Below are 21,847 nucleotides of genomic sequence, written 5' to 3'. Positions count from 1 at the left end.
GTAAAATGGGAGTGGAAGTGAATGTGAAGAAAACTACTGCCATCCAGTGGTGAATATTGTTAATTACACCTACAGGCCAATAACGTATATGTAATGCTCATCCATCCATTTTCCAAACACTTCCGTGGGCGGGATGAAATAGCAGCGCTGGCCGGATTGAATGAGTTTGTGATTTGACTCCCAATTTGCTGATCATAATGAATAAAAGTCAATAGTCAAAATAACTAAACAAAAGCTAAACGTACCATTGGTTGTCATTCAAATCCTTTCAAATGTTTGCCCCCATAGTCCCGATGAGTCCAATAATATATTCCCTGAGATAATAGTACACAATGTAAGAGTATGAATATGAACACATATAGGTTCTTAAATTAACACAGAACTGGAACTTTTAGAACCGAACTCTTACTACCAGTGTCGATCCGAGGCTGATACTAGCCGTGGTATCGGTGTCGTCGATATGTAAAGTGTGGGATAAATGTGGCCTCCGGACAGGAAAAGGCAGCAGCCTGTACGGTGTCCCGGAAGGCGTCCCTGGGTGGAGTTTGTGTGGTACGCGATTGCAGGTTATTTTTCTCTCGCTCGACAGTCTTGGAAACCGAAGGATAAACTACCATCAACAAACGGATTAAGTTGCCATTTGTTCTTTTGTCAAGACCCGATCACCGACAAAGCAGGTACGTGAATGCACCACTTACTCAGCTATCGCTCAGTCATGGGGCACTATGATGTCCCGTAGCCCGTCCGAGACAGGACGGTCTTTTTGCCCCCTAAAGTAATGTCTAAAAACCCACGACAGAATTGTGTGTGTGTCCCCAGTGTAAATCATACTTTGTTAATAATCCACCCTTAACTCCTTAAATAACCTGCGAGTTTCATCACCTTCGATTAGCGTTAGCTTGTGTCGCCTTAGCTTCCTAACATGTTAGCTCAAATCTGTTGTCGTTTATACTCAGTGTTGTCTGGATAAAATACAGTCACAGTAAACGTTTTTAAAGTATTTGGATTTACTTGTATTGTAAAAAAAGAAAATAATTCAACTAATGTCATACGTGACCTCATTGAATCAACGCAACCCAGAACTCATTCACTTAGGATAACCCACAATGTGTTCTCATGGAGAACTGGAGCACTACGGCACTCAGACCGCCTTCACCGGCCACAATACAGCATTAGCTGAACTTGTCGGTGCTATATAGTACACTTCTACACGGTGGCAAACTACAGCGTTACCCTCAGGACTCTCATCTATGTGTGGTGATAGTCTGAGGGAGAATGTAGATGACATCATCGTCTAATTTGCATAATTGGCCATAACCCATGTAACATGGAATTTTTATGGACGCAGTGAGAGACCATAAGTGAGCAAAAACATGACAACCAAAATAATTATCCAGCAGTGTCAGTAGGGAAGCCCAGACTTCCCGGTCCCCGGCCACCTCATCCAGCTCCACCAGGAGGACACCAAGGTGTTCCCAGGCCAGCTGTGAGACATAATCCCTCCAGCGTGTCCTAGGTCTGCCTCGGGGCCTTTTCCCGGCTGGGCGTGCCCGGGACACCTCACCAGTTAGGCATCCGGACTAGATGCCCGAGCCACCACAACTTGCTCCCCTCGATGTGAAGGAGAAGCGGCTCTACTCTGAGCCCCTCCCGGATGGCTGAGCCCCTCACCCTATCTCTTAGGGTGAGTCCAGCTACCCTACGGAGGAAACTCATTTCAGCCACTTGTAACCGCCATCTCATTCTTTGGGTCATGACCCAAAGCTCATGACCATAGGTGAGGGTGGGAACATAGATCCACCGGTAAATTGAGAGCTTTGCCTTCCGGCTCAGCTCTCTTTTCACTACGACGGTCCGGTACAGAGGCTGCACCGATCCGTCTGTCGATCTCACGCTCCCACCTTCCCTCACTCGTGAACAAGACCCCGAGATACTTAAACTCCTCCACCTGGGGAAGGACCTCATTCCCAACCCAGAGGGGGCACCCCACCCGCCATCCTCGGGCTGAGAACCATGGTCTCTGATTTGGAGGTGCTGAGTCTCATCACAGAAGCTTCACACTCAGATACAAACCATCCCAGTAAACGCTGAAGGTCACAGCCCGAAGTGAGCCAAATAGCAGAGATGGAATCGTAAGGCCCCCGAACTATACTTCCATCGCTTCCATTCACGACTGCATCCATCCTGGTCTAACGCAAAACTGGCGTCGGAGCCTCTTACGAGGAAGATGCCTTGGCTGTGGAATGGTTATTTGAGGGAAAATGACTGACCTCAACGTGCTTCTTTGCCTCTGCTCTTCAACGTGAAGCAGATTTTCCTTTCTTTACATAGCTGTGTCGTACTCAGCACTAAACAAGGAAAAAAGGTTCCCATTAGATGTTGTTTGCATTTAATTTCCAGACTGATGCTAAGTGTCTACCGTCCACCAGCAGATGGTCAATGAACAGACGTGGTCCTGCACTCTCCTCTGAACTGACAGCAGTATTTGTAGTATGAGGGAAGGGAAAGAGTCAATAGGAGGCGGCTGGAGGAGGGCAAGTCTGAGCTTGACTGACAAGGGATCAAAGAGGCGGTGGAGTGTGGTGAAAAAGAATTTTAGCAAATGGCAAAAGTTGTTCAGCAGGTAGTAACCTATTAATACGTTTCATATACATACTGTAGATAGATATAAAAAAATCATACTTGGTGTTGATTTGATGACGGTTTTTACCATTGTCATTAAATAGTAAGAGCAGCTTGGCTGCACACAAAGCTTGTCAGACATTATTATGTGTAACTTTAAGCTAAGACATTAATAAATGTGTAACTTTAAGCTAAGACATTAATAAATGTTTAACTTGAAGCTAAATCTTTCTTCTTTGCAATGTGCAAAATCCATTGAATTGTGCCACAATTTACCGCTTATAGCAGTGTTTGCTCACAACTACCCCCCCCCCCCGTATAAATATAAAAAATGAATGGCCATCTTATAACAGCTGCACAGTAATTGTGCGGTGTTGAATTCCTTGTTATTTTAAATGTAAACAGCTGATATTTTGTCTTTTTCCACATCAGCCATGAGAAATGTTTTATCTTCTTTAGCAATTTTGTCTGTGTCCACCAAAGATCCTGGAACTCAATGTCTCCTTGGTTATTGATATATGTGTGTATATATATATATATATATACACTGCCTGTGTTTTTACTCATAGCCTTACTTACTGTGTCATTTGCAGCATGGGTGCACGTGAAGAGAAGAAGGAAACATGTGGAACAATTTGCCAGAAATACCTACTCTTCATGTTCAACTTTCTCTTTTGGGTAAGTCTTTGTTGTGGATAAGTGATTAACTCACCCTTTATGTATGGCCCTATAATATGAACATTTCACTCATAGGGTCGTTTCATATTCACACATTAAGTTTCATACATTTGGTAATGGTAATGGTTTTATTTCATTTGAACATGCATCAGATTACAATTGAGTGCATCCCATAATCAGTTCCCAGTTCCACATGTCCAAAAGGAGTAGGAAGAAGCAAAGCTTATTAAATCCTACCCCTCCATCTGGTACTTTTACAATCAGTAACTGTTACATTTGTTCACTTCCTGCTTTCCTAATATAATTTAAGTTTAAAGTTTTTTTATTTTTTTATCACGTACCAAAGTACTTGGTGATATGAGCATCCAATGCCATAATGGGTACCATAGTAAGTGTCAATATAGTGATATATGTAACACATCATGACTGGTTTCTTGAATTTGCTCATCGTTGTGCATTGTTTGATTTCCTTACTCAATCCATTCCATAGTTTGATTCCACATACTGAAATGCTATGGCTAGCATAACGTAGAAGTGTTTCAAATGTACTTCTTCCCTGAGATCATATTTCTCCTCTCTTGTAGAGAAGTATTGGATGACATTTTTAGCTAATTGGTTGTTTTTAGCCTTATGCATTATTTTAGCTGTTTGAAGATGAACTATATCAGCAAGTTGAAGTATTTGTGATTTTAGAAATAAGGAGTTAGTATGTTCTCTGTAGGCGGCATTATGAATTATCCTTACTACCCTTTTTTGCAGTACATTTAGCGAGTGAAGATTGCTTTTATAGTTATTACCATCATTTCACCATAATATGGCTAAGTTGGAGCAGAGCTTGATCATAGTATTTATGTTGGATGTTAAACCTTTCTTTAAAAAGCCCATAAATCTCTTTTCCATTTCCTACTTTCCATTTAATAAATACCTGATAAATATACTGATAAAAAGCCTTTCAAAAAGTCTTCTTTATCTTGGCACCTAATTAGCATTTAAAAGAAAACCACATTTCACAAACAGTAAATGCATTGGCCTTGCCATAGTTCACTCCAATAGAAGCTTAATTGTCATTGCATTATTTCAACAGCTGATAGTAAGCACCAGCAGTATTTGTCAGGAAGGGTATGTCAAGTATGCAGATCAAAATGTCCGCTGCGGCGACTCCGTAAAGAAAAAGCAGAAAGTAGAATTAGACTATTAGAACAAAAGAATGTGGGATGGCCTTGCCCTGTAAAAGGACCTACTCAACATTTAACAAACAACATGTAACAAAGACGCTTTCCCTTTACTTACTACCTTAATCTCCCTACTGTTCTCACTACTGTAATCTGAGTTCATGAGTTACTACCTCTTGCGACCACATGGGGTCGCTGGCCACCAGATTAGATAGTGGTTGGATTCACTTCTTACTGTGCCTCAAGAGTACAGACACACAACGCATCTTATTGACCACACCGGAGGATCATTGACAAGACTGAACCACACTGTTGTTTCATCGGACTCCCTTGTGAGAATGCTCTGCACTTGAATGCCCAGACTTTTATAAAGGTTCAGTCTGTGGATGCATGCAGTAAACGCAAAAAAACCCAAATAAATGAAGTCTGAACAGAACTATGATATACTGTATCAAAATAAGCCTAGACTTGGATTTCCAATACTGACCTTTCAAGGAGGCTTGCACAGCTCGGACCTCTCTGTGTGGCGTTTGCATGTTCTCCTTGTGTGCTTGTGTGGGTTTACCCCAGTTTCCTCACACACCTTGTTAGGTTCATTGGAGACTTTAAATTGTCAATAGGTGTAAATGGTCTGTACTGCATGTGCCCTGTGATTGCCTCTTGCCCAAAGTCAGCGGGGATGAGCTCCACCTCACTCCTGACCCTAATGAGGTCAAGTAGTATCAAAAATGGATGAATGAATGAGAGGATATGTGATATCTTAAAAAGAGACTGAGACAACAAGTAGATCAATTTAGTTTTTAGTGTAAAACAAAATCAGTAACGCAGGCTCCGTTTGTTTGAATTTCAGCCCAGTTGAGCCAAATGATGTAAGTTACCAAGGATGATCCAAACTATGAAATATGTGATGACAGTCATTGCTATTCCTCTATTATAAATAAATAAATAAAAAACTCCATTCCTTTTCTGAAACATATGTTTTTTTAATATGCAATATGCATTTACTACTGTGGGTTTAGTACATGGGTTAGTAATTTGAGCCACAAATAGCCCCTTGTCAAAAGCAGTGGTCTTGTTGAACACTTGTAAATAACAGGACTCTGAAGATGACATAGAAAAGGTGGCTCAATATACAGTAAGTTCACACTAGTGGCTATAGTAGATTTGTTTCTTGCTTTTGCTCAACAGTTTATTTTCCAGCATTTCCTTGTTTTTATAACCGTAAGATATGATGTGATGGTTTGAACAGTGGCAGGCATTGCATACAAAGATCCTAATGTACAGTGTATTGCCATTCACCCTGACTGGGAGCATTAGTAACTTCCACCGGTGATCAGCCATGCTTGTAAATTTAGTGCTCAGCCGAATGAAATAATCGAAAATGGAATGCATCCTTGATAAAGGGTTCAGACAACTGCAAACAGAATCAGTATTCACTAGGAATGTCCTGATCCACATTTTTGCTTCCGATCTGATCCAATTTTGTTTTATAGTCTATTTATAGCCGATACGATTTGGTACCACCCCCTTATGAAAAAATATAATAATAACCTTTTTATACAAACATGAATTTGTGGAATGTATTAACGGATTAACACTGTTATCAACCAGCAGTTAGAGCGTCACTTCCCATGCAAGTTCACTGCACCATGACGCATTCTGCATTTACGGCTGGCATAAAATATTACTCCCCTCTCAATACGTTGCAGTATGCACCTCGCAATCTTAAACTTGGTTCATAAAATGCACTGTGTTTTTAACAAGACAGTGGGCACGACTGTGCATCAGTCACTGACAGGTTTTTGTTTTTTTTTGGCTGCTTGTTTCGGGTGGTTTGTCTGTTGATATAAAGTCAGTAGGAAAACTGCTTCGAATACTGGACCCTGTGCTTCTGAGAAAATGGCTGACACAGGTTTATTACCATGTTTGCGTGAATCACCAACTTCACACAGCTCATATATATGAAATAATAATTATAAATAAATATATATATATATACACTACCGCTCAAAAGTTTGGGATCACTTGTCTTTGCAAATGTCTTTGTTTTCCAAAGAAAAACACATTTTCATGCATTTCACAAACAATTTTTCCATTTCACAAACATTTTGATCCATTTCACAAACAAAATTATGTGTCGAGGAAATAGTGTTTTTTTTGTTTTTTTTAGAGGGCTTCATAGTCGAAATAGGTGTATCCCACTGACAGCATTGTAAGCTCATATCATATTCACTAATTTTCTCGTGTTAAGGAAGAAAAGGAAAAGAAATATGAAATAATCATTATTTCACATCAGGATTGTGAATGCTGGGCCAAATTCCCCCAAACAGTGCAGACACTGTGAGTAATAATGATAAGTGGAATATTAACCTGCATGCGATTTCTCTGGAGCTGGTAAGTCCAAAGTGAGTTCCGTTGTTATTCTGCTTGCTAAGTAGAGAGTTACCTGGCTCTCACCTGATTCATGAGTAGTGCGGTATTAACTTTGTAATGCTGAGATTTCAGCCATTTTGCTACTTTGGTTACGCGTGTTCTGCATGCTGTATTTCGGCTTTCATGTACTACTTGACTGTCAGCCATTTTCAAAGAGGAGAACTGTATACTGCCAAAGTTTTGGGGCATGTTTACTGATTGCTGAACTTTCAAGACCCACAGAATATTAATAGTTGATAGTCGATTGATAGTTTTAGGACTACATAAACTTTGAAACTAAGTTTGCAAAGAAACTCTCTTCCTTCATTGTGTGCAAACTGTTTGTAGACTAACAACAACGGCGTCCCCCATGTCTCCCCGTATCCTTCGCGATCACAACAGATCCATAGTCAGACAAACTCTGTGCCAGTGTAAGCTGCTGTAAGTCCCTGCTGGATTTTCTCATATACATCGGCATTGTACTTTCTCGGTGCGCAATACACCAACTTCTGTCTTTTTCTTAACCAAGCTCTTGCTGTCGATTTGGAGGAAAATAGAACTGTTGCCCCCTGCTGGGACAGAAATACATTACCTACAAGTTTAAAATTCACACATGAGATGCATAAGACTTTGATCTGGAGCTTAGCAGTCAACGTTACTGTTTGAAATCTATCGGCGTTGTTGGAAGTGTACGAGTTAGTGAGAACATCTCAATATCCGTCTCTTAGGCTGATATCGGGGCCCATAATTATCCAACATCCCTACTCTTGATTCTAAAAGGCCTCTAGGCAAATGAGATGGCATGGCATACTGAAGCTGAAATCTGATTGGAGAAAAAAGATCTACTAAAAGCAGGGCAACCAAGAGTCCCACTACAAAATGGAGATATTAGGCTGTTGAAAATAGATCAATACCATTTCATGGAAGAAATATCAGAATTTAAGTGCTAAGTGAAGGTCAGTGCTTCTGATTGTGCTTCAGAGAAGGCTTTGCTGACCCTGACTGCACACCACCCTGTTTTAACTATCTCAAACCTTTTTTCAAGACCTAGTTTTTATACTTGCAAATGATGAAAATTAGATATCTCTTGAAGTTTTTGCAGTGTCATACTTCTCAGATTTTCAATCAAAGCTGTGTTTATCACTTAATTAACTGTAGTTTATCAGTACAAAACCGAGTGTCAACATGAATCCTGAGTATTTCAGTTCACACTCATTCATTTGTTGACTATCGGTAGTGTCAGACGCCTCCTCCTCTCGAGATCTGACTCATGTTATGTTCTTCTCTCAGCTCGCAGGGGGCGTTGTGATGGCTGTGGGTGTTTGGACTTTGGTTGAAAAGAGCGACTACATCAGCCTTCTCCCCTCCATGACATATGCTGCCTCTGCCTACATACTGGTCCTCGCTGGAGCCATCGTCATGGTAACAGGCGTTCTGGGATGCTGTGCCACCTTCAAGGAGCAGAGGAGGCTACTGCGAGTGGTAAGAGACTGTGTCATAGGCTGCACAATGAGCATTTGTATGAAACATACATTGTCCAAGCAAACAGGTCACATTAGGCTGTTATAACTGAGTGATAGGTAAGCTCACTAAATATGGAGTACATTCTGAATAAAGTGTAAAAAGTACACGCAAGACCAACACGTCAGTTGTTGTCCTCGGACACCAAAAAGTGTGTGTATCACAGAAAGGTTGCATTTTGTTTTGTGTTGCAGTTAACACAAACTTTTGTCAAGATTGCTGTGCAGACCATGGTCTTATTTTCTATCGGGACAAAACATTGTGGCTATATTTGATTCAAGACACTGTAGTGTTGTACTAGCAGAGGTTAATGTGTGACACTTGAATGGTTCAATATTATTAATCTCGCACAAGAGAAAGTGAAATCACTGTTGTCTGGCGGATTTAAAGGGCCACCCTAAATTGAGCTTGAGTTATTATCAGAGGCAAACATAACTGAAGATGCTGTGTGTGTAAACAATAAAAAAGCCTATTACAATGTTGTGATTATGTGAGTTATGATGACTGATTCTGTGTGTGTGTGTGTGTGTGTGTTGTGTATTTGTAAATGCCCCATGCTTCCTGAAGAGCTTATATTAGGGTGATGAATCACAGTGATGGAATGAACTTGTCAGCAAGGAGAGATGCTATCTAGATTGTTAAAGAGGGCAAACATAAGGGAGGAAATAGGCTGATTCATGGTCTTCCTGTGTTGGGTGGGAGTACACGCTACCTTCTAGGACTACACGAGGAGCAGTGATAGTTGATGCACTCTTGTAATTTTAAATATCACAGGTTCAAACCGTAACAAGCTCACTTTACTTCACACTGACAAAATTGATGCCAGACAAACAGGAAGGGTGCGGTGTGGAGGGAAAAAAAAAACATTGCTACAGCTAAACATGAAGTAAGCAGCACGAGTTTGTGAACAGAACATTCCTCCCAAAGTTAGAGCATCTATGGTGGCCTGCCACAAATAAATGTATGGGAAACACTGGTGAAGAATTTAGTTGACTGGAACTCCCTGGAGAACTTTATTTATGTGAGGCAACAGGTTGAGAGAGATGCAAGCGGAAGCAAAGGTAAATGAGATCTCCACTTTATAGTTCATAATTCATTTGTGTCAGGTTGCTCAGTTTACAGCCCATCTGCGCTGCAACCTCATGAGTCTTTCATAATGTTTTTTGGTTGTTAAATTTGGCGCAATATGAAAAGTTGACAATTCATGCTTCATACCTGTTATTTCTCACAGAAAGAAATGTCAATATTACACATATAGGGTCCTCTAATTCCCCCATGAATGGAATTGGCCAATAAAAGTGGAATCTACTGTTCAATGTGGACTCTTGTGCATATTGACAGTAAGTTTTTCTCCTGCTATTATGCTTCATAGTAGCCATAGTAGTCTAGTGCTGATGGCTAATGCATTGTGGATTCCTAACTGACGCACTTGCTAATGTAGTTATCAGTGTCAGTAAAACATACAATACTCATCACAACACAATACTAGGGTATGTTATTATTGTTTCTTGTGAATATGTCACTTCCTTTGCATGGGTTCATGACTGTGCTTGTTTGTACCTGGTTGCAGTAACTTTTCTATGATGAATAATACTATGGGATTTCATTCCAGGGCTAACTGGTGTTTCATTTTGCAGTGCCGAGGTAAAAGAAAAAATACTGCTAGCTATTTTTTTGTGTGTCATTTAGTTATCACAACACAATATCAGTCAATGTTATTATAGTGACTGGTGGACAGGAACTTACGTTGGAGGTCTTTCAGCATGTTATGTATTTAATCTCATTATGATATTATTGTACCTGTTGTGAGATCATTTAAACCTGCAATACATGCTTCTGGCGATCACGTTTGATGCATAAAAAAAATTAGACCTCTTTTTCTGTCTTGTATTTGTATTTTAGTTAATTTCACCATTTTGTACTTGAAAAGGCTTCATTTAGGTCCTTATTTATTTATTTGACTAATAAGCAATCTTACAATCTACTTCTCACAATTTACACAATTCAACATGTCCTAAAAGGAGTAGGAAGAAGTAGATTTTATTTAATCTCCCCCTCTCCTCTGCATGTCTCACCATCTACTGATAGTTTGTTCACTACATGTGTTAAACATTTGCCAGGTTGCCAAATCAAGATGTGTAATTAAGTCTCAAATTGTGAGCCAAAACATGGCAATCTTGTTAATTCTTTGTCTTTGATCTGCGTGGCTCGATGTTGGCTCCCAACAGTTGAATATCTTCCTAACCCATGGTGTATAGTAGTAGCTACAGCTAATGCTAAAAAGGACATCCAAAAAAAGGCAGAAGTCCAGATATCCACTACAGCGTGATCAAGACATAGATGGCAAGGAAGTTGCAACAGCTGTGAATGGGCCTGCTGAGTCATATTGGCAGTGATTACACTCTTAACCTTAAATTGCCTGCAAGATGATCATAAAGAATCCTCTTGAGTCACCTGCCTTAGCCTGGCCGGCCAACAACACATTCCACATCACACTTTTTCCCTTGGTGTGCTTCTGTGAAAACAAATCAAACATTTTTGAACAGGTTTTATGTTGTTGTTGGGTTTTGGTTTTTTTTGTACTTGCAGCTTTTTTCCCCACACACTGTTTGATTTCACAAAAGAGTTTGGTGAAAGATCAAACCAACATGATCAGAACACCCATTAGTTGTCCAAAAGAAAAAAGTATATACAACATGTATTTGCTTTGTACATGCTCTAATCTCCATCTCTGTGGGGACTTTGCATGTTTTTCCCATGTGTACATGGGTTTTCTCCGGGTATTCCGATTTCCTCATAGGTATGAATGTGAGTGTGAATGGTTGTTTGTCTACATGTGTCCTGTGATTGGCTGGCCACCAGTCCAGGGTGTACCCCGCCTCTCGCTCTAAGTCAGCTGGGATAGGCTCCAGCATACTCCCTTGACAAACGGCATGGAAGATGTATGTATGCATGGGGCATTTTAATACTGGAACCTTTACAGTAGAACCTTGGTTAGTGTATGCTCCGGTTAACATTTTTTAATATATATTTTTCCGGTTAGTATACAATATGGTGCTCGTCTTGTCGTGTTGGACTGTGTGAATCCTTATTAGCAGCATTCTGTTACAGGTAGCATGGAAACCGCAACTGCAAGTCATTGTATACCAGCTCTGTTGCCCATCTACGACATCACCAAAAGCTGACTTTACTTTTTTAGCTAACTATCACAGTTACGCCAAAAGAAAGTTGCAACTGCCAGCATTTTGATGAAGAAGGTGAGAAATCCGATTGCATCCAAGGACTGTCATTGCAAAACACAAAGGTGTTCTGTGTGGATCTTGCTGCCTCATAGCAGCCTCAGCAATCAATTTGTCAATCAAGTGTGATGGTAAAGGTTTGTTTATCACCTTTTATTTTTCATTTGTATGCATGTCTGTTTGCTTTCTGTATGTGACACTGTAATTGTAAAATTATATTTAAAAAATATGTTTTCTGGTAACATTTTCGGATTTGCTTTATTTTTATGGTAAAAAATGGATTAAGTCAGAGTATGTTTTGGTTTAAGTCTAACCTTTTGCAAAGGGTTAATGAGGCTAACCGAGGTTCCATTGTACACGTGATACTTGAAAGCATTATTTTATTTATTTATTTATTTTTGTTACTTTCCGGGTCACTGATTTCAGGAATTTGGGTACCCATGTAGCCAGCAGGGATTCACTTCCTACTTAGGAATGGAATGATGTATATGTGAATGGATTGTCTAGATGTTGACTAGTTAAGAGGCTCCAGCTCTTTGCGATCCCCAAATGCAATAAGCAATGGAAAATGGACGTGCCAGGGCATTTAATCGTTAGATAGAACTTATTTTCGTGTGAATGTCTATATGGTACACCAATACTCCAAACTGCTCAGCATTCAGGCTCACTCATGTAGTGATCTAATCAGTCCAAGCCATCAAATCAAAGATTAAGTCCACTGACTGAGCCAATTTTTTCCTCTCTCGTAGCAGCAGGTCAAGGGACGGTGGAGGTCAAGGTTTTAGTTTGATAATGTCTTTTCTGGCCTTTTAATGCTGTTCAATCCTCCCACGATACATTCTGAACACCAAGTAATACGGAAAGATTAAAAAATCTTAGACAAGCATCTGTGAAATGTTAATATTCTGTCTTTTATAGCCGTGGAAACCAATTGGATTTCAGGGGATTACCGGTTGTTCTCCATTTATGGCATTCTGATTTTCTGTGCTAGAGGTTATGGACGTGCTTCCATTAATTAAATAAAAACTCAGTTTTGGTCTGTAAATATAAGACTCACTCGAACTAGTTACAGAGGAAGAATACACTATGTGTTGCTCATGTAGAGCCATTGTACTTTGAATACTGGACTGTCGCTACCACAATTAAGGATAAAGATCATATTATAACATCTACCCAAGCGGGTGGTCCAGCAACACAACCGCTGTTGGCCAAATCATGCAAAAATTACATCATCAGCAAACCCAGCTGTCCTCTATGAAGCCACCCCCCTGTCGCATCAACAGGCACACAAAGAGTTAGGGGTCATGTCACATTCACAGACATTCAGAAATCACAATTCGTTAACGTGTATTTTTTCATCTCTCTACAGTATTTTGTCCTGCTGCTTTGTATTTTCCTGTTGGAGATCCTCGCTGGTGTCCTGGCTTACATCTACTATCGGCAGGTAACTGTCCTTAAATCATCAAAAATTATTGTAGGCTGAAGTGGGAAAGGGTACCTATTATGTTTTTTCCTCTTTTCTGACCTATAAATGTAGTTACAATGTTGCATTCAGATAATGAGGTTCACGCTTTTGGAAGTGAGCCCCAAAAGAAGTTTGGCATGGCTCAAAACGCCAAGTTTCAAATATTTTTTTTCTAACTCCGGCTCTATATGGCGTGCCAACAGTTAGCACAAGCTGAACAAATCCACGGAAATACAGCTGGAATAGGTGCAGATTCTTAGAAGGTGTAGAAAGCTTTCTGTGCCGCTTAGCGTGTCTAGCTGCTCGATAGGAGTTCATAACTCAATACAAAAGGCTGAAAATGAGCATAATAGGTACCCTAATTTATTGTTGTTAATATATGAGTAGGCATTTGGACAATATTGGCAAAAGAGCCAATATTGGACATCCCCCTTTTGATATTATTATTATTATTATTTTGTAGTCTACCATAGAAATCAGCACATTCAAACAAACATGTTCATTTGATGCTATGAAGTAGTCCAGTGAAAGGCTCAATAATTTTTGATGACAAACCTCATAATCTTGACATAATGCTGTCATAGGAGATGACTTTGCTTTATTTTTAAGATGACAAGTCAATTGTAGGTAGGAAAAAAAGGAAGTGGTGTGAAACAGTTTAATGTCTAAAAAGGAATACTTCCACTCCCACTGGATGCTCAACAAACTGCTGTGCTTATTTTCTGTATTAAATGTGAAACTTAACTAAAGCTGACAGCCTTCCTCGACACAATTTAGAATTGTAGAATTTAGGCTCCCTGCGCTTCTTTTTTTTTTTTTGTCACAACCCAACTCGTCTGCAAGTCTTGCAGCGTGTACTCTCGGTCAGTCTGAAGGTGCAGTGCTCATTATAAATGCCTCATTTATAATACACCAGTTGTCATCTTATGATCAGTCATTGAGTTTCTCTCTTTACTCTCTTCATACAATCCCTGTGTGAGTTAAGCCAATCCTACTCACATCCTTTGGTTTTCTTCATCGACTGTATGATACCCTTCTGGAAGCCTGTTAGAGTGGAAAAACATCTCATGAAAAATATTTTTAAATCCCTCAGATTCATTTTGCATTCCACTTTCCTTGGGTACATAAGTTCCACTTGAATATATTTGGTAACTCAAAAGTAAGCTAAAGGGTGTTCATATTCTAACGTTTTTATTTATTATACACATCTTCCTAAACTTCTACTACCATATAGGTGAAAAAGCCATCCCATTTCATTAAAGCATTGTAAAGCTGAACATACAGCAATAAAGCATGCCAATTAAAGTTGGATGTTTTCCACTTTCATTTTGAGTTTGAGTCTAATAAATCAAATACATTGGATTTCCATTCATAATTTTTGTGTGACTTTGTTGTCAGCACATTCAAGTACATAAAGAACTAAACAACAAATTATTTAATAAGAATATTTCATTAATTCAGATCTAGGATATGTGGTTTTAGTGTTACCTTTATTTTTTTGGAACAGTGTACATTTAAAGGGATAGTTTGTATTTTGTGACATGAAGTTGTCGGACTACACTGCAGATGGGGGTGTGAATCGACAGTGACTTACCCCGCTCTTGGTCCTGTGAGCCCAGTTCTGGTCGAATTTCGGTGATGAGAAACATGGTTCCAGTTAGTTGCTGGGGTTTGGCTTCTCAAAACAATATGCGTTGAAAAGAATATAATACATTCATTCATTCATTTTCTACCACTTTTCCTCACGAGGGTCGCGGGGGGTGCTAGAGCCTATCCCAGCTGTCTTTGGGGTACACCCTGGACTGGTACACCCAGCCAATCACAGGGCACATATAGACAAACAACCATTCACACTCACATTCATACCTATGGACAATTTGGAGTGGCCAATTAACCTAGCATGTTTTTGGAATGTGGGAGGAAACCGGAGTACCCGGAGAAAACCCACGCATGCACGGGGAGAACATGCAAACTCCACACAGAGATGGCCGAGGGTGGAACTGAACCCTGGTCTCTTAGCTGTGAGGTCTGTGTGCTAACCACTAGACCGCCGTGCCGCCATAACAAAAATGGGTCCAATAAAATCAGACCTGTTACTTTCTCACTGTCTGTCGTCTCCTCATTCTTGTGTATGTGGTGAAGATGGCTGCAACGTGTCAAACGCATATGTAAACAAGATGGCAGCGACGCTCGTGTAATCCATGTGTAATCGTGTAACCATCTTCACCACATACACAAGAATGGACAGGCGCCTATGTGCAGTGATACAACAGAAGAGAGAAAGCAATCACACGCGATCACTTAAGTAACCCCAGCAACTAACCGGAACTGCGTTTTTCATCACCGGAATCTGACCAAAAGTGGGCTGAAGCGGCCAAGTGGGTTAAGTCACTGTTGATGCACTACACTGCTGACGAGGATGTCAAACAACATCTAAACTATCTCTTTTAAACAAATGCGCTAACTTGACACTAATTTACAGTACATTGATACCCAGCATTAGAAATGTTAGGATTTCAAAAACCACCAAAAATGACATATAGACAATTAAGACGTACATTCCAATTAAACAGTATGTATATAATAAGCATAAAAAGGAAAGGCCTGGCACATTCAACGTCTTAATGACAGTTGACAAATAACACTAACACTTATGCACTACAGAGCGTGATCACCACCTTTAGACGTGTAAAATGCTCACAACACCAGCCGAAAATAACAGTTATGAAGTCCCCATTCACATTTAAATTAGAATAGAAAGAAGATGCTGCATGAAGAATCGTCTTTATGCCTGACTTTTGTCCTTGTGCTGTCAACAGGCACACCAAGGTAATGTCTTATTTAGCGCTTCATCATATCGGAAGTATTGCCGCTTTCCATAAACCACACATGCCTTTGCACAGGCGTTGTTTCACTCACCCCCACCATCCATCACTGTCGCAGGTAATGCTGTATCCATATTGCTTCTATACAGCACAGTGAAACAGTGTGGGTGGATGTGGGTGGTGCTTCTGGCTGTATTTTCTCTTCTCTTGCTACTACCTCATAGCTGTACTCAACAGTTTATCCTATACTGTCACCACGTTTTACATGGATCACTTTTAGCATCACATTTTAAACAACTTCCTAAAGACATCAAATATTTAGTACCTTTGAGACATCTATCCATCCATTTTACATGGCCTTGTAAAACATGGTCACTAAAAATTCAGTCAGTTCTGTTCTACTTTTGTATATACCAGTAAATATATATATGATGTAGAGCACGGCATGCAACACCAGGGGTCAGCACCTGCTATTGGAAGGAACACTTTGAGGGACATGGCACCTTGTGTGTGCTGGCTATGAAGTTATTGAGAGTATTTTTGGGTTGCCAGCTAGGAAGGGCAGCGCTGTACCCGCTGCAAGAAAGCTATTGCTAAAGGGGATACATTCTTGAAGTTCATCATGTCCTCTCTCAGTTGGATTAAACGGTGGGCCACAGCTGCAGGGAGAGGCTGTGTTGCAAGGTAATGGTACCCTGCTCCTTTCAATTGTGGATGCACATTATTACCAACATAATCACAGACTGGTCAGTTGGTCTGTTAGAAAAGCGCGAGTTGGCTGTGTTCAGTTCCATTTGAGAGAACGACTTTTTTGGGGAAAAAGAACATATCGATTTTTAGTAATTGTTAATAGCGCACCAACAAATCAGCGTATCTCAGTGGACAATCTGTCATGTTTCACATTTTTCCTACCCTTTGATTTATTTATTTTTTTATTTGTTATTGTATAATGCAGATAAACCTTAATGGAATCTTGATTTTATGTATGTAAAGAAGTGAAAAGTCAAGGTGTTGATTCTTTCATTGCCGTTTTCACATCCCTGACGCAGTGTGTTCTAAACTGTGAACAGGTGTTGAACCCTTGGCCCCTTCCTTTACCTTGTTTCCTGTTTCTCTCCACCCTCTCTGTCTAATCTCGCTCTGTCCTCTATATTTCCTCCCATCATTCATTCCCTTGATATTTCTGTCATGCTTTGATTTACAGTGGTTTCCCCACTGGCTTGTTGCCATAGAAACTGAGCCCCTCCAGACCTCCCTGCTCTGCCACTGAGCGTTCCTGAGAACAAAACATACATAAGTTCCCCCCCTCCTTCCACTCTTGCTTCCGCCTCATGTATAGAACCTTGCTCACCTATTGTCAGGGTGGCGTATTAATCTTACCGCGGCAAAATTCAAGTTACAACTAATTTATTACCAGCCATAGTCTGGACTGGACTGAGACAAATGTTGTTGCTGTATCGTGAATTGTGTGTGTGCATTTTTTTCTGTGAACAGTTAAATGAGGAGCTGAAGCAGAACCTGAGGGAGACCATGGTCCAGAAGTACCAGCAGAATTCTCACGAACATGTCACCAGTGCTGTGGATAAGCTGCAACAGGAGGTATTGTTTGGATGTGACACAAGAGACATGTTTATGCTGTGATGTTGTTTTTAGCAGCACAATATCTAAAATGTCAGCTACATGGACAAAATATTAAGACGTGTGTTAATAAGTGGTGGCATCCCAATCTGATATATGTATCTATTCTATCAACCAGCAGCACTTATATTCAGCATGCGTATTTAGCCAGGAATAGAAGTGATGCCAGCCATTTAACAGTATTTACATTGAAGTCCGAAAAGTTCCATACACAAGTTTCCTGTGGTGGCACAGGACCGGGGAAATGTAATCATCGCACATTTTAAACAACGCCATAAAAATGTCACATGGATTTTCACGACCCCGACCCTAGTGAGGATAAGTAAATGGATGGATGGATGCTTCCTGACACATTCACTGCCGTTTGAAGCATTTGCAAAGCATGAGAAACTCCTACGGGATGGCAAAAAGTCATGGGCTATAACAAAAAAGAGCCAGCTCCTGTCGGAGGTGAGTAATGTCGGGTTTAAAAGCTTCAATGAGCACTTCAAGAATGGCTCCATTAGGCCTGTTGTGTTAAAACTATACACCAGATGCATGAAAATAAATGATATAACAGTTATATAAATAAATAACAGTTTTTCTCATTCCTACTGTTGCTGACTATTCTCTGATCTGAAACATTTAAGTGTGACAAACTCTGTAAAAAAAACTAAAAAACAGAGGAAATCAAGAAGGGGGCAAACACTTTCTCCTATCCTGTTATTTACATTTCTAAAAAATATTAGATTGTGACACTGTTAACCTATTTTCCTTACTATAAGTCACACTTTTTTTCATAAGTTGGCTGTTCTTACAACGTATACTCCAGAGCGACTTATAAATGCAAAAAATGTGTATGTTACATAAACGGGGCTGCAAGGCGGTTGGCTAGGAGACCCGGGTTCAATTCCACCCTCGGCCATCTCTGTGTGGAGTTTGCATGTTCTCCCCGTGCATGCGTGGGTTTTCTCCGGGTACTCCGGTTTCCTCCCACATTCCAAAAACATGCTAGGTTAATTGGCCACTCCAAATTGTCCATAGGTATGAATGTGAGTGTGAATGGTTGTTTGTCTATATGTGCCCTGTGATTGGCTGGCCACCAGTCCAGGGTGCACCCCGCCTCTCGCCCAAAGACAGCTGGGATAGGCTCCAGCACCCCCGCGACCCTCGTGAGGATAAGCGGTAGAAAATGAATGAATGAATGAATGTTACATAAACGCTGGACACCTTTTCTGTTTATGTTTATTTTTTGTGTAGCTGAATAACTATTATGTTAGCATATCTTACACCTATTTAGCCTGTTCTCTATTCTTTTATTGTTAGAACTTGCCTTTCAAGAGGACGTAAAAATAAATTCCCCGCAAAAAATGCGACTTATATATGTTTTTTTTGACCTAATTTTGCATTTTTGGCGTTGTGTGACTTGTACTCCAGAGCGATTTATAATCCGGAAAATACGGTAAATTGATGACTGTGTATAGAATCATCATCAATAAATTGCAAAATGTACAGTTAATGCATATGATCGGTATCGGCCAATCTCACTCATGGATGATCGGACTCGGCAGCATAAACCGTGCTAGTTGTCCAATCAACAGCGTTTGAAGATTTGGATACATTAATGTCACAATTCAGCCTTCTAGTTGATTGATGTAACATTATTTCAGATCGTAGCTATCAGGAGTCAACATTGGTTCATTTTCCCTCCTAATGTACGATTATGTATTCTGTCCGTCTCCCCCATCAGTTCAAGTGTTGTGGGAGCAACAATTCATCCGACTGGGCACAGAGTGTCTGGATCCGCTCCAGAGATGGCGATGGCAGAGTAGTGCCTGACAGCTGCTGTAAGACTCCATCCAAGCTTTGCGGACGTGGGGGGCACCCCTCCAACATCTACAAGGTTGAGGTGAGTCCATGAAAGGTGCAGATGGGGGCAGTGGGTTAAGCCTTACTCAGACGGGGGTCACACTGTTGGTGGTCTTCGTGCCATCAATAATTCAAATTGTAAGTGTAGTAGTTGTTGCACACACACACACACACACACATCATTCAGCTTTATCATCCCGTGGCATTTTGTTCAGGGTGGATGTATCTCAAAACTGGAGACGTTCATCCAGGACCACCTGAAGATCATTGGAGCGGTGGGTATCGGGATTGCGTGTGTGCAGGTAAATAAAATCTTGACTTTTTAAAACATGCTTCATATATCTATATACATACATGTGTATTTAGATGTTGGTTATTTTGGCTGTCTCCGTGCAATATCCAGATCATAGGGATGGTGTTTACATGTTGCCTGTACCAAAGTCTGAAGACGGAGCCATACTAGAGAAGAAGAGAAAGAGACGGGAGAAGTCACTTCATTGACATCCTGAAACATCCTATCGCTTCTTTTCTCAGCTTGCTTGTGGGAGGAGGTGAGGGATCAAATTACACATCTGAGTTCCTTATAGCGCTACTGTGGAAAAACAATTGATCTTTAATAAGTAATTAGAGTCTCAAGATTACAGCGCTGTAAAAAAAGCCTCAGAGAGAAACTGTTGGGAATATTGCAGCCGAATTTAATTTAGTGGGGGATACCCTCTGTGGATTTTTTTTTCTTCAATCATCAGTTTTATTCCCTCTGTGTGCAATACAGTGATGTTAATGTATTGTAATGTTTTTATGGACTAAAACCTGGTGACAGCATTTCCCTTTCCCAGCAGCACCAGCTGCAGGTTTTAACAAGCCCGCTTCACCTGCTGTAGCATCACATTTCCATATTAACTAACCAGTCATGCATTTGAAATGTCTACTCCTTCATAGCATCTTAAACACTCAACACTTAGTAGGATCACTGTTTTTATACTTTGTAAATGACTATTCTGTCATGTCTGAGGTGCTTTTCTGACTGTAGTTTGTCCTTTATCGCCTAACGTGTCTTCGCATAGTGACGTGCCACTGTTGGATCAGGCTCTTATCCCCAGTGTGTTGGCAAGGGCACTTTATCTGCCAGACTGACGGTACGATGACTGCACCTTCTCACCAGCATAACTGCACTATCACTTTAATAACGCCATCGTGCCGGCATTTTAACTATTTACATCTAGGCTCATTTGTAAGGCTGACGTTTCAAAGTAATATTTGTCACTGTGGTAATGAATGTACCAACATCGCTCACGGAAAAGTGCCTGGTTTTTTTGTTACTGTATTTCTTTACACCACTGATGCCAAAATATACACTGACTGATTTGTGCGGATATTGTGTCTTTACCAAGTGACATCACATACCACTTTTGTGTCAAAGTTAAGATGTTGTTTTTGTGACGATCATCAATAAAGTATTCACAATATGATATATATGTAATTAACGGCTTTCTTACTGATATCCGATATTGTCTACCACTTCATTAGCAATATTGATATTGGTAGCCGGTATTTCGTCAAACTAATGTTGTGTAATGAACACAATATGCAGCTTCTGCTGGATTTATATCACAAATAAACACTGATTATGGGAAAGTAAGACAAATACTGTAATATGCAATATAGACAGTGGCAAAACGCTGCATGTGACTCCGATTGATTCCTCCTGAGGTGAATGATATGAAATTGGAAGTACTGAAAGAAGACGTATTATTCCTCCTTTTGGATAACCGCACAGCAAGTTGGACTTTTATGTTTTTAAATAATATCCTGCTCTTATTTTGGTTTTCTGTTTCCTGTTTGACACAATGTGCAGCATTACGTGTTTCTCTTTAGTGGCCGGCTGCTGTTTCCCTGCGTTATTCATTCATTCATTCATTCATTTTCTACCGCTTTTTCCTCACGAGGGTCGCGGGGGTGCTGGAGCCTATCCCAGCTGTCTTTGGGCGAGAGGCGGGGTACACCCTGGACTGATCGCCAGCCAATCACAGGGCACATATAGACAAACAACCATTCACACTCACATTCATACCTATGGACAATTTGGAGTTAACCTAGCTAGCATGTTTTTGGAATGTGGGAGGAAACCGGAGTACCCGGAGAAAACCCACGCATGCACAGGGAGAACATGCAAACTCCACACAGAGGGCCCGAGGGTGGAATTGAACCCTGGTCTCCTAGCTGTGAGGTCTGCGCACTAACCACTAGACCGCCGTGCCGCCCTTTCCCTGCGTTATGTTCAGCATTCTTTGTTTTGGTGTTAAAAAGCAATAATACACCTATGTAAAAAAAAAGTTTATGTTTTTACTGTATATTTCATATATCAACAAAACAAGTCAACAAAAAAATAACCAAAAAAATAATCAGTTATTAGTCTGTTTTTTTTCT

General features: G+C 40.4%; 1 protein-coding gene across 1 annotated transcript; it reads left to right on the top strand.

The window, feature by feature from the left end:
* Nucleotides 1-464: 464 nt before the first annotated feature.
* Nucleotides 465-20,891, top strand: LOC131100376 (CD151 antigen-like). The gene is made up of 8 exons (XM_058046130.2): nucleotides 465-677; nucleotides 3,216-3,300; nucleotides 8,175-8,366; nucleotides 13,014-13,088; nucleotides 17,429-17,533; nucleotides 19,302-19,460; nucleotides 19,636-19,722; nucleotides 19,824-20,891. Exons 2-8 carry the CDS (start codon nucleotides 3,217-3,219, stop codon nucleotides 19,881-19,883), a joined length of 762 nt encoding a protein of 253 aa, XP_057902113.1. The 5' UTR covers nucleotides 465-677; nucleotide 3,216; the 3' UTR covers nucleotides 19,884-20,891.
* Nucleotides 20,892-21,847: the final 956 nt, after the last annotated feature.

Source organism: Doryrhamphus excisus, linkage group LG11 (genome assembly GCF_037039965.1).
Source record: "Doryrhamphus excisus strain RoL-2023G ecotype Guam linkage group LG11, RoL_Dexc_Guam_v1.1, whole genome shotgun sequence".
In the NCBI taxonomy this organism is placed as follows: Eukaryota; Metazoa; Chordata; class Actinopteri; order Syngnathiformes; family Syngnathidae; genus Doryrhamphus; species Doryrhamphus excisus.
The sequence above is the reverse complement of the archived record's forward strand: the minus strand, read 5'-3'. Positions and strand labels throughout refer to the sequence as shown.

Excerpts from the sequence above, each read along its gene's own strand:
- LOC131100376 (XM_058046130.2), top strand. The coding sequence starts at position 3,217 with ATGGGTGCACGTGAAGAGAAGAAGGAAACATGTGGAACAATTTGCCAG. Across the intron at positions 13,089-17,428 it reads CTTACATCTACTATCGGCAG|TTAAATGAGGAGCTGAAGCA; the intron begins GTAACTGTCCTT and ends TTCTGTGAACAG. Across the intron at positions 17,534-19,301 it reads TGGATAAGCTGCAACAGGAG|TTCAAGTGTTGTGGGAGCAA; the intron begins GTATTGTTTGGA and ends CTCCCCCATCAG.